We start from the raw sequence: 12,444 nt of genomic DNA, 5'->3' as shown, positions 1-12,444 counted from the left end.
GTTTGGGGGGGGGAAAATGAAGTCCATTTGTCTTGCTCATCATCAGGGTTTATCTGAGCTCCACTTTGTCTGGTACCTCGCTGAGGACCCATTTGTCATGGGTGGCCGTACCAGGCGCTTAAAACCCCCTGACAGGTTAGCTCCTAGGATCATCAGGACACACAAACTCCCCCTCCACAACACCATTTGTCCTCGGAGGACAAAAACATGTCACACATTTCAACCCTATGCTCCGAATATGACATTTATACTTGTAAAAACGTGTTTTCTCTTTAGATTTTGACTTTATTCTCATAAAATTACAGCTGTTTTTTTTTTCCATTTCTGCTGTTATTTATTTCCAACTACTTAAATTCTTCTTGTAAATTTTGTTCTAATTCTAATTTTATAGCCATATTTTGACTTTCTCGTCACGTAACTTTTTCAGCAACCTAATTTCCCCAAAATTATGACTTTCTCGTAGAATTGAGGACCTTTTTAAAAATATGTATTTTTTCTTTAACTCCATGCTACTAAAATGACATTTTTCCTCGTAACACAAGTTTATTCCCGTAAAATTTCAACTTTTTTTGACGTCATTCTCATAAAATGACAGCTTGTCATTTGAATTTAAAATGTCGAACTACTTCAATTCTCATTACGACGTTGCCATATTTTGACTGTAATCTCGTAACAACTTTTTCCACAACATAATTTTCCAAAAATTATGTTGTGGAAAAAGTTGTTACGAGATTACAGTTTCTTCATATTACTTAAAAAAAAAAAAAAAGTATTACAACTTTGCCACTAAAACGTCATTTTTCCTCATTGTTACTCTTAAAATTTCAACTTTTTCATCTTAATATTTTGACTTTATTCTTGTATAATTACAGCTGAATTTTTGTTTTGTTTAGAATGTGCTGCAGGCCAATAAAAAAACTACTGGGGGGCGCAAATGGCTCCCGGGCTGCACTTTGGACACCCCTGCACGACATGATTCACTATAATTCAGTAGAAATGATAGAATTATCAACATTAAACAGAATATCAACCAGCACACAACACATGTTCAACACTAATTTTCTCTTCAGGGTCAACATGGACGTATGGACGTATGCTGGTGCTGTGGAGGTTTGACAATACTGGGACGGTTCAACACGCTCTAGCTCAACACGCTCTACAATTTAGCTGCCAGACCCTCTAAATGCAAGTTGTACGCCTTTATCTCAAATATTTTTATAAATGTAGTTCAGTAAGAATGCACACACTAAACTGCTTAGTCAGGTCTATTCCATTTATTCATTCCAGTTCCGTTTTGCAGGAACTCATGTGATGACATGTAGTACCAAAAACAATAAATTTTATTCAGATAAGAACAAGGTCACATTTGCTACATGACAAGTAGTCTTAAGAATGTCATGGACCTTCACATTGTCACAGTTATTCTTGGTGTACCTGAGCACATTGCAACGGATACTGGGATCAGATCATTTATGATAACAGTCAAGTATTATTTATGCTCGAGGCATATAATAAAATAATTGTATGTAATCATCCATTTTATTAGTTTAATACGGGTGACGGGTCGCACGGTGGCCTAGCAGTTAGCATGTTGGCCACACAGTCACGAGATGGGGAAGATCTCCGTTAAATTGTGGGAAAAGTTGTGGACTCCGTGTGTGCGTTTTCTCCGGGGACTCCGGTTTCCTCCCACATTCCAAAAACATGCACGTTAGCTTAAATGGAGACTCGAAATTGTCCATAGGTATGAATGTGAGTGTGATTGGTTGTTTGTCTATATGTGCCCTGCCATTGGCTGGCGACCAGTCCAGGGTGTACCCCGCCTCTCGCCCGATTGGATGGATGGATGGATGAAATTGGGTGACTGCTTATCCTGGAGGTGATTTGTTTTTGGCTTCTAGTGACATCTAGTGGCAGATATGACAAGTACACATCATGCACAGAAGGGCTTTTAAAATGAATTAACGGACAATTAATTCAACGAACAGTACCCCGACTTCCAGAAAATAAAATCATGCTTTCTACAGATCAGATAACGTTCTTTTCATTCATTTTTTGGCCACTTAAGTTTTTTTTTTTTACTTTTCTGAGGTCCATGCTCACAGGATTTCCCCCCAAAAATTCTTTTTATTTTTTTTCCCCCCCTAAAGCCTAGGTTCCCAAAGTGGGGTAGGCCATTTGTCATGGGGGTACGCAAACAACAACAAAAAAAAACAATTAGCGTATTACACTCACAATTACAAGTGCACCTGAATGCCTCACGCAGCAAGGAGAATGGAGCAGAAATGAGCAAATTAAGCAGTGGTGGGCCGGGTACATGGCTTCAAATAAATGGTCTGAAGGGGTACGCGACTGTAAAAGTTTGGGAACCACTGCCCTAAAGCATATAAATAGTGATTTAAAAAAAAAAGCAAACAATATTATATAATAATTTAAAAATGCACAAAAAACTAAAAAATAAAATAAAATAAAATTCAAAAAGGCTCCAATCCTCAAATGTTTTTGGGTTTCAGTGTACTGCTTAATAAAATAACATTTGCACTTGGAAGGAAAACATCTGGTAAAATTCAAACAGTTGACTCGTTAGAAAAAACAGACAAAGTTTCCTTAATTCAGCTGGCAGACTTGTGGGCGATCCGAGAAGCTGATTGGCTGAGAGGGCTCACATGATGGAGCAGCCTCGCTTGGCAGTCTGAGGGTCACCCTGCACAAAAACAAGTCGGGCATTTATACTATTTTATCAAAACTCTTTTTCATGCGTTACAAAAAAAAAAAAAAACAAGTTGAAAGGAAGCTGACCCTTTTTAGGGTCTCATTTTGCACCAGCAGCAGTCAAGAATGTCAGTTGTGAATGTTGATGAAAATAGCAAAAAGAAAATGGTCTACACCAGGGGTGCTCACACTTTTTTAGCCTGCGAGCTACTTTTAAAATGACCAAGTCCCAAAGATCTACCTACTACTATAAATATAGAAAGTATATATATATTTACTATATTTATTTTAATAAAATCTGAGTAGGTATTTATGTAGGTTATACATGTATATCAGGAGTACACGCACTTTCTCAGCATGCAAGTATAAGTCAAAATGATCTTCCTCTTTCTATAAAACATGTAACATATACAAAATGTAACCAGTAAACTCTGAAATTCTATTGTAAATATGAATGATTAGTATTTCACATTCACATGTTCAAAGTTTACAGGCAATCAAAGTAGTTGCTATCATAATTCACTTCAATATGGAAATAAAGATAATACACATAACTCCTAAATAGTTGTGTACATAACCTGAGTACTGCTAATATGTCAGTCACATTAGCTATGTAACGTTCATTAGATGTATTACATCCAGTTAGCATTTGCTATCAAACATTAGCCATATACAAGAATTTAAAATGATGATGCAAAAGACAATGCAGCCCAAGTCAAGGCATCATATTGAAAAGGTTTCACCAATGGGCACATTTTGAATTTCATCATGAAATAATAGTTTAAGAAGCCAACGTGTAGAAAACACTGACTTCTGTAGTAGAGTTCATGATGCCAAGCAAAGCCAGTAAACAATACACTACGTAGCTAGCCGCTACAAGTGAACAGATAGCTTTTGTTGCATCTTCGTGTGTAGCTTGAAACGCTGCGGGGGAGCAAGCGCGAATCAGGAGGGGAGCTTAATGTCAGCTGACTGATGTCATATGACAAATACAAAGTGACGTTTACGCAATCGGCCCAAACTACCTTGGCGATCTACCGGTAGTTCGCGATCGATGTAATGGCCACCCCTGGTTTAGCCTAACAAAAGCGTATCTTGTGTACTCACTTGCTGGTGGAAGAAGTGATCCTTAATCTGTTCATGATCATCTTCCTTACCATTCCCTTCATCGACTGCTGTCTTGTATGTCGTGCTTCTCTTTGCCACCTCCTACACACACACACAAATTCGATCAATACATTGTCTGATCGTAATGCAACATACACAAGTGCCCTCCACAAGTCTTGGAACACGGAGTTCAGTCGCTTCCAATTTCGCTGTAGACTGAACACCTTTGGGTTTGCCATCAAGAGACGCATACGAGACCCGAGAGCAACATTTCAGGAGAGTCTGCGTTTAGCTTTTCGTGTCCATTCGGGATCTTTAGCCAACCAGTCTTGAAATTGGCCTTTTTTTTTTTTTTTTTTTTTTAAGCTACCGGTAGTTGTCAGAAAATTTACATTTACTCATTAGAAGTTCTGTCCAAGATGGGGGCAGAGTGCGTGTGTGCTTCGCCTGTCCGTTCAAACAGCAGTGAAACCTGACATCTTAAAGTGGGCGGCAGGAGGACTTGTCAATCCTCCCAAGCGGGTTGCTATCTGCCCGAGCAAGCTCCTTAGGAAAACAGATTGATCCAGTTCTTTTTCTTTTGTTTTTTTCAGTTATCCATGATTTGATCTTTCGGAAAAGAAAACGGTGGTAACAGTCCTGGGAACAAGAATAATTTTCCATACATGAGCAGGAACCCTGATCGTTAATCTTGGCGCGCGTGTGTGATGTGCTGTGTTGACAAATCACAGCACTCCACACACACTCGCGACGATTTTGTCCCACACCAATCTAGAATGTGATCCAACAAAAACGAAGAAATGTAGCTGTAATGTATTTGGGTTATTATGGTAAAGGGTCTTTCACTCGTATGGCGCTTTTCCACCTCCGAGGCACTCAAAGCGCTTTGACACTGTTAGCACGCTTACGTACTGATGACGCAGAATCAGGAGCAACTGGGGGTTCAGTATCTTGCCCAAGGACGCTTCTACACAATCGTGGGAGTATCAAACCTGAGGTTGGGAGGCGACCACTCTACCACCTGAGCCATCCACTATTGAGCTAAAAAAAACAACTCTACACAACTGCCTGGTCGCTGATCCTATGAAAGTGACAGTGATATCTAGGGTAGACTATGGTATTGTCCCTGGAGAAGATCTACTGTAATAAAAATGGTTGATGAAATGTGAGGGGTGTACTCACGTAGGGAGATACTATACCCTAGCAATTTGATCATGTGATATCGTCTATTCACTTCTATCTGATTGTGAAATGAGTTTTCTAAATGGAGCACAAATGGTCTCACCTCTCCCTGAGAGTTGACCAAAACCACATGGACATCCTCCCCTGAACCCCAGGAGCAATGTTTTTTCCAAACCAGATCTGTCGGAGGTTTGGAGCTCACCCCAGCATCAGAAGCCCAAACCTGCACAAGAGAATAGTCCTGAGTAATCTTTCAAATGTGACGACCAAACATACGGCAAAATACTCTGAAGCATCACATCATCATGAATGTACCTGTTCCTACATGGCCACAGCTTGGATAGAAAACCATAAATGTATGAGCAGAAACCTTTAGCATCTTCCTAATGATTTAACAGCAAAATGAAACTTGCACATAATTATTATACCTGCGGAGGTGTCGTCACACATTTGTTACCTTGTCATCTTGGTGTTGCAGGAATTAAGACCCATGAGTTTTCTTTTCTTACCGTGACTTTCTGACCAGCCTTCATGACATATCTGGGTGTGAACTTGTAGGTGGCTGTCGCACTTCCAATGGTTTTAATTATTTCGTAGCCCACCATGGCCTGGTCCTAAGACAGGTTGACAGTGCATCTAGATGAACATGGTTCTCAGAAAAGAACTCAACTTCTCCCAACATTGACACTCACCTCATGAGCAGAGTTATGGAAGCTTATAAACTTGCCATCAGTGTCGATTTCATCGATAATTATGGGCCCGATGGCTGAGGAGGAGTGAGCAACGGACACAGAGCTGCTAGCTTCCTGTTCCTCAACATCAACACGCTTCCTCTTTCCCTGGTTTGTCCGAACACTGCGGCTGCTAGACGAGACTCGAGACACGGTGACACGAGAGGAAGGGCTGGGAGAGAGCTTCAATCTGCAAGAGAAAGAGATGGGGGGTCACCACAGAAGCTAAGCCTTTACTTGTCCTGGTCTGGAAGCCGTCACCTTTCTTCTTCTCCCTCGAGAAGTTTGCGGTATGCATTGATCTCCATGTCCAGGGCAAACTTAACATCCAGTAGCTGTTCATATTCATCCAACTGCTGCTGCATCTTTGCCTGGATCTCCGCCACTTCGCCGTCTTTTGCGGCCAGTAGTTTGCGGCTTTTGTTTTTCTCCTGAGCCAGTGCTGCCTCAAGGTCTATGATGCGATCACGCCAGCCGCGACTCTGAGGGAGGAGGTCAGACAGTTGTGGCAATGAAGGGCAAAGAGAGATGAGATTTAAAATAATAACATGAACTACAAATGCATGGTTGCAGAATTGTTGCGGCCCAAATTACACTGTTAAAAAGATCCATTTATTTTCTATGCCCTTATCCTCATTAGGGTCGCGGGGGTATGATGGAGCCTATCCCAGCTGACTTCGGGCGAGAGGCGGGTTACACCCGGGACTGGACTGGTCGCCAGCCAATGGCAGGGCACATATAGACAAACAACCAATCACACTCACATTCATACCTATGGACACTTTAGAGTCTCCAATTAACCTAACATGCATGTTTTTGGATGTGGGAGGAAACCGGACTACCCGGAGAAAACCCACACGCACACGTGGAGAACATGCAAACTCCACATACAATGCGATTCAAAGCGAAATCTTCCAGATTACCTGACTATGGCCAACATGCTAACCACTCATCCACCGTATTAAAAACATATGTACCATAATCCTTCTACCAACTGCACACTAACTAGTAGTCACAACTTTATCACAATCCAGTAAAACATTAATGAGTACATAAGCCATTTAAGACTAATAAAACTCCTGTTCATGTGTGTCACAGTAAATGTGTTCCCCAGCGGCCCTGAATGGCGGGTGAACAGAAGTGTAGAGCACAGAAGTGACGTCAGAGGTTCAGAGTTAGTTGAACATGTATGGGTGTGGCCCTAACAGTAGTACGTGTTGTTGTTATGATTTTAAGCTTGTTATTATTGCACCTGTTGGGAGATCATTTAAACTTGGAATAAATGCCTTTTCTGGCAAATACATCTGGCTGGCTCTTGTCTCACCAAACACCGACACCTAGTGGCCAATGTAGAATACTACATTCACAATTAGAATGCTTCTTCTGCCGTGTATTTGTAGTTAGGCCAAGTACAATTTGCTTATTTTTGTACGAATAAGCCGTATTCAATCATAAAACGTTAATGGTTTTTGTTAAAAATCACAATAGAGTGAGGGCGCAATGTTCGAATGGCAATGTAGCGAGGGACGACTGTAGTGATATTACCTGTACAATGACGTGTATGACACACTTTTTTATTGTTCCATCCATCCATCCATCCATCCATATTCTACCGCTTATCAGAGATCGGGTCGTTGGGGCAACAGCCTGAGAAGGGAGGCCCAGATTTTCCTTGCCATCGGCCACTTCCTCCAGCCCCCTCCCAGCGGATACCAAGGCATTCCCAGGCCAGTTGGGAAACATAGTCTCTCCAACGTGTCATGGGTCTTCCCCAAGGCCTTCTACCGGTCGGACTTGCCCTGAACACCTCCCAGAGAGATGTCCGGGAAGCATCCTGACCAGATGCTCAAGCCACCTCCTCTGGCTCCTCTCAATGCGGAGGAGTAGCGGTTATACTCCAAGTCTCTCCCGGATGACAGTGCTTCTCACCTTATCTCTAAGGGAGAGCCCAGCCACCCGACGGAAAACTCATTTTGGCCGCTTGTATCCGTGATCTCGTCCTTTCGGTCACGACCCAAAGCTCATGACCATAAGTGAGGGTAGGAACGTAGATCGACCGGTAAATTGAGAGCTTTGCCTTTTGGCTTAGCTCTCTCTTCACCACAACAGACCGATGTAGCGTCCGCATCACTGCAGACGCCGCACCAATTCACTTGTCGATCTCGCGTTCCATCCTTCCCTCACTCGGGAACAAGACCCCAGGGTACCTAAACTCCTCCACTTGGGGCAGGATCTCATCCCCGACCCGGAGATGGCACTGCACCCTTCCACCCAACTTTTTATTGTTGTTTTTGTTTAATTACAAGTGTGTGCATAAAATAAGGTTTAAAAACAGGACATTTCTTATGACTCACACCGAAAAGGTCAGTTTCACCCGTCCACACACAAACTCTTAAGTAAGAATTTTTGAGAATCTCCACTCTGGCCACTGCTTTGCATCATGTCCAATTATGCAAATGATACCATTATGTTATCTACCCCCCAGTCCAACATCACAGGTAGCTTGCAGTCATGTGGGAAACAGAGCATATATCCCTGACTGTCTTATTTACAACATAAGAGGAAATAAGTAAGGAGAATAAACAAGATGAAGTAATTGAAATCATGACATTGCAAGTATGGTGACAGCTACAAGATGAAGTCTGACCAATGTAGGCTGTGAAGTACAACCTTTCTTACAAGTTTGCAACACAATGCCTGTAACTCCTGCCTGCTTCCCCTTGAAGAACACAAATTGGTCAGAAATAACAACATTACTCAACCTCCTTCTGTAGGCCTGCCAACTGGGAGGTGAGGCTCTCAATCCTTAGGCTGGACTCTCTCAGCTCCTCTCGGGCCGTGCTGGCTGACACTCTGTTCATCTCAGACTGACTGCGCAGGTCATCCATCTTTAGACACACAAAGAAGCTCATCAAAACGCTTTGCCTCTTATTTTCACGCTAAAAAGAGGAAATAAACAGGGGTGGTTTCTTCCTGACAGGCAGGAAGTCGGTCATTTGCTAACCCGAGTGTTGCTTTTAAATCACATTGTCTGCCTTGCTGTCGATAGTTTATGGAAAACATTGTTAGAGGCTGGGATTTTGCCTTGATATGATGCAGCGCTTGTTCCATGAAAACACAAATCTATTGCAGCATCAAGCACAGTCCAAAACCAGACATGCATCATTGCTTTTATGGCGTCTGCAACGGTGCAGACCAAATATAGGGTAGATTGGAACAAGAAGTCATCAAAGTTATATGATCCATTTACCTTAACATCAGACATAACCTATTTAGTGAAAAGGTGCATTCATGTCATTCTACTGGTCAATGTGTAACGAGAGTGTGACCATACTTGGGCGATGTAAGTACTCTCCACGTTGCCTTTGTAGATCTTGAACTGCTCCTCATTCTGAGCTCTCATGTCAGCCAAGGCCTGTGTCAGTTTCGACTCATACTCCTCCTTTCGCCCAAAGTCCACCTCCACCAGACGCGCCTCGTACTGCTGTCGTACCTCCTTCACTTCCTGGAACAACAAATTTGCTTGAGTGAAAGTTGCCCGCTGTCTTTCCTTTTTGAAATGGTAAGTTACTAATGTAATTTAATGGTTAACTGACGTTTCCTTGAAAGAGCTTTTTCAGCATTTTCATATTGATTCAATTCTAATCACTTGATGATGCAGACATGCCGTCATTTCCGGACTATACGGTGTTGTGAAAAAATGTTTGCCCCCTTCCTGATTTCCTTCTTGTTTTTATGTTTGTCACACTTAATGTTTCAGATCATCAAACTAATTTAAATATTAGTTTTCGATATTAGTTAACGTTTTTAATTATGTTCTACATTGTTTTTTTGAAAGCGGACGGCAAATTCTTTACAGTTCAGTAAATGACCTTTACAGTTCACAGCGCCAGCCATGACAAACTCCGGAAGTGACATCAGCGGAGTAACACCTCTCAGTTAAAGCCGAGTAAACAGACGCTTTTCCAGATAGCTTGTTGACTTCATTCGGTACATTGACAACACCTGTGTTGTCATTGGCTAATAATTCAATTAGTTTCATGATCTGAAACATTTAAGTGCGACAATCATGCAAATAAATAAGAAATCAGTCAGGGGGCAAACACTTGCACACCACGATGTGTTTGTGTGAGTGACAGCTCAATCAAACCCTCACCTCCTTGTGCATACTCTTACGAAAGTCCATCTCCTCTGTCAGACTCTGGTAGCGGTTTTCCAAGTCGACGCGAAGGAGCATCTCCTCACTCAGGTGCTTCTTGCTCTGGTTGAGACCCACATCCAGCTGACGAAGAAAAGTTCATACACATTCTTTGACAAACATTTCTGGAGCATTGTATAATTGATAATTAGTGGAGGTAAATGATTAAAAAAAATAAATGTTTTTAACCTCTTGCATTTGTTCTTGCAAGCTGGCCATGGTGGCCTCCAGGCCATTGTTGGCAGACAAGGCTGTAGCAAGCATGGCATCTTTGTCGTTACACTGGGCTTCCAAGTCTTTGAGCCGGGCCTTGGCTACTGCTGCCTCAGAGTGCCTCTTATTGTAGCTTGAAGGAAAACAGGCCACATTGGATGAGAAAATAAGATCACAGACAGCACATTTAGAAGTGTAGACGGCCACCAGTAGGCAGTTTGGAACCCTGGAATCATGGTCCATCTGGTGGCCACAGGTTTATTTGACATACTGTATCTAACTTTGGTTTGTCAGATGCCTCGACTGCCTCGTGCAGGGTTTTTCAAAGTGTGATGCACGCCCACCTCACTTCACGGGACAGGGGATGCATTGGAAACACTGACAACTGTAGTTCCACTTTCAGCCCATCAGATGGCGACAAAGATTGCCTATATGCCTCACAGGTGCACAGCTCAGCTGTCGTTGTATGACTGCAACACCAATTGTGATCAGCAGAGAAGCATGTAGATGGGCCCAAACCGACCATAGTTTAAAGCGGGGTGCCCATTACGTCGATCGCGAGCTACCAAGCTAGTTGGGTTCTATCGCATCAACATCACTTTGTAGAGGTTATATGACATCAGTCAGGTGACATTCAGCTCCCCCTCCCCCCATGTATAACATACACAAATACTTAATTTATAAATATAGTAAATATATATTTTTCTATATTTAGATATCGAGGTAGATCTTTGGGACTTGGTCATTTTAAAAGTAGCTCGCTGGCTGAGAAAGTGTGAGCACCGCTGGTGTAAGGCAACAATATTTTTGATCGCTTTGTCCAGCTTTGAATGAGAAAACCCACAGGCTACTCTACACTGGTGCTCTCCGGCAGTTTCTCACCTCAAGTCTCTGTTTTTCTTATAGAACATGTCTGCAAAATAACCCAAAATGGAGCCAAACAAAGTTCCAAGTGCCAGCATGTGATAAAGAAGGTGTGAAACACAATTGAATTCAAGTAATAACTCATAGCAAAACACAAAGGCGGTATTCGTGTTGATCACTGCCACATCGTCTTTGTCAATGAGCACATCTTCAGTGAAGGTAGAAGTATGGTAACCTTAAACGTTTATCCCATTCATTTGCCTAAACTATGAAACTGTGTAACTGTGTTAGTTAATAAAGAACTAGAGTCAACCGCTGATGACATCACAAATGGGCGACAGCAATGACTTCGCCTGCCCGTTTTCATGTATTATCAAGCTGCCAACAATACCGTCTTGTGATAAAAATACATCAAGAATTAGGGATGCTCCTCGGTGTCAGTGCCACTTAACATTCTGACTGTTGGGGATACAAATTCAACCTTGCAAGTTTTCAAAGCAATGCCTCTCTTTCAAATAGTTCAAAGACAGCTTTACAATTACTTTTGCGTTTATTATTCAGGCGTTTCATCAAAACAAATCCCGGAATGCTAAACCTTACCATATTGGTTTACACCATCACAATATGAGAAACACTCCAATTTGCTTTTCACAGAATACCAACATTAGACATGAAGGCACCATGTTACCCATACGAAAACCTTTTGACTTTACTTGCACACGTCACTTCTGCCATGTTTTCTCCCCATAACAGGTTCAGTTGGACCATTTGTGTTTTAAGAAAAACAGTTAAGACCGGTCTAAAAAAAAAAAAAAAAAAAAGATTCGCTTTCATGATGTGTGAGCAGTGCCTCGGACATAAACACAACTTGTTATGGCTTACCTCTGTAAAAGCTGCTCATGCTCGGATTTGAGTCGTCCCAGCTCAATCTGCAGCCAAGCGCGTTGTTTGGAGGAATCATCCAAACACCTTCTGGCATCGGCAAGCTCCGTCTCATACAAGACTTTCAGTCCGCTGAAATCCCGGCTTCTCACCTCCTCGTTCTCGCTAATTTTCAGATGAAGGGTGTCGTTTTCGGACTCTAGCTTGCGGACCTGTTCGATGTAGACGGCCAAACGGTCGTTGAGGTTCCTCAGCTGCTGCTTCTCCTGCAGTCTGCTCATTCTGTTCGGGTTGAGCTGTGAGTCGCCGCTGCACGTGCTCCTTTGGCCGGTCGGAGTTGCCGTCACGCTCGCCATCCTTGTAGTTTGAAAATGTATTGCTTGAAATGTCGCATGCGTGGACGTACCGCTTCCTCTGGAAACTATACAACGCCAGATCCGAAAAACTAAAGTACTTAAGCATACCCGGCCCTCGCACCACAGATGAAAGAGGGGGGCGGAGCTCTACAACATGGACGCTTCTATGAAAACTTTACGCTAGGTACAACCGGCCAAT

General features: G+C 42.5%; 1 protein-coding gene across 2 annotated transcripts; it reads right to left on the bottom strand.

Annotated features, from left to right (window-relative positions):
- Positions 1-1,200: 1,200 nt before the first annotated feature.
- On the bottom strand, positions 1,201-12,426 carry lmnb1 (lamin B1). 2 transcript variants are annotated; one of them, XM_054757882.1, is made up of 11 exons: positions 11,890-12,424; positions 10,120-10,276; positions 9,889-10,014; positions 9,067-9,237; positions 8,495-8,620; positions 5,994-6,214; positions 5,694-5,922; positions 5,511-5,615; positions 5,105-5,224; positions 3,820-3,921; positions 1,201-2,704 (listed from the first exon to the last, which is right to left on the bottom strand). In XM_054757882.1, the coding sequence occupies exons 1-11, from the start codon at positions 12,243-12,245 to the stop codon at positions 2,663-2,665; spliced, it is 1,755 nt and encodes a 584-aa protein (XP_054613857.1). In that variant the 5' UTR covers positions 12,246-12,424; the 3' UTR covers positions 1,201-2,662. The 2 variants fall into 2 exon arrangements, 1 of the variants encoding a protein (XP_054613857.1); XR_008566594.1 differs by lacking the exon at positions 1,201-2,704 and adding an exon at positions 5,317-5,336 and having other exon boundaries at positions 3,826-3,921; positions 11,890-12,426.
- Positions 12,427-12,444: the final 18 nt, after the last annotated feature.

This window comes from Dunckerocampus dactyliophorus, chromosome 17 (assembly GCF_027744805.1).
Source record: "Dunckerocampus dactyliophorus isolate RoL2022-P2 chromosome 17, RoL_Ddac_1.1, whole genome shotgun sequence".
In the NCBI taxonomy this organism is placed as follows: Eukaryota; Metazoa; Chordata; class Actinopteri; order Syngnathiformes; family Syngnathidae; genus Dunckerocampus; species Dunckerocampus dactyliophorus.
Note: the sequence above shows the minus strand (reverse complement) of the source record. Positions and strands in the feature narration are given on the sequence as shown.

Excerpts from the sequence above, each read along its gene's own strand:
- lmnb1 (XM_054757882.1), bottom strand. The coding sequence starts at position 12,245 with ATGGCGAGCGTGACGGCAACTCCGACCGGCCAAAGGAGCACGTGCAGC. Across the intron at positions 5,225-5,510 it reads AGGCTGGTCAGAAAGTCACG|GTTTGGGCTTCTGATGCTGG; the intron begins GTAAGAAAAGAA and ends TCTCTTGTGCAG. Across the intron at positions 2,705-3,819 it reads ATCACTTCTTCCACCAGCAA|GGTGACCCTCAGACTGCCAA; the intron begins GTGAGTACACAA and ends GTTTTTGTGCAG.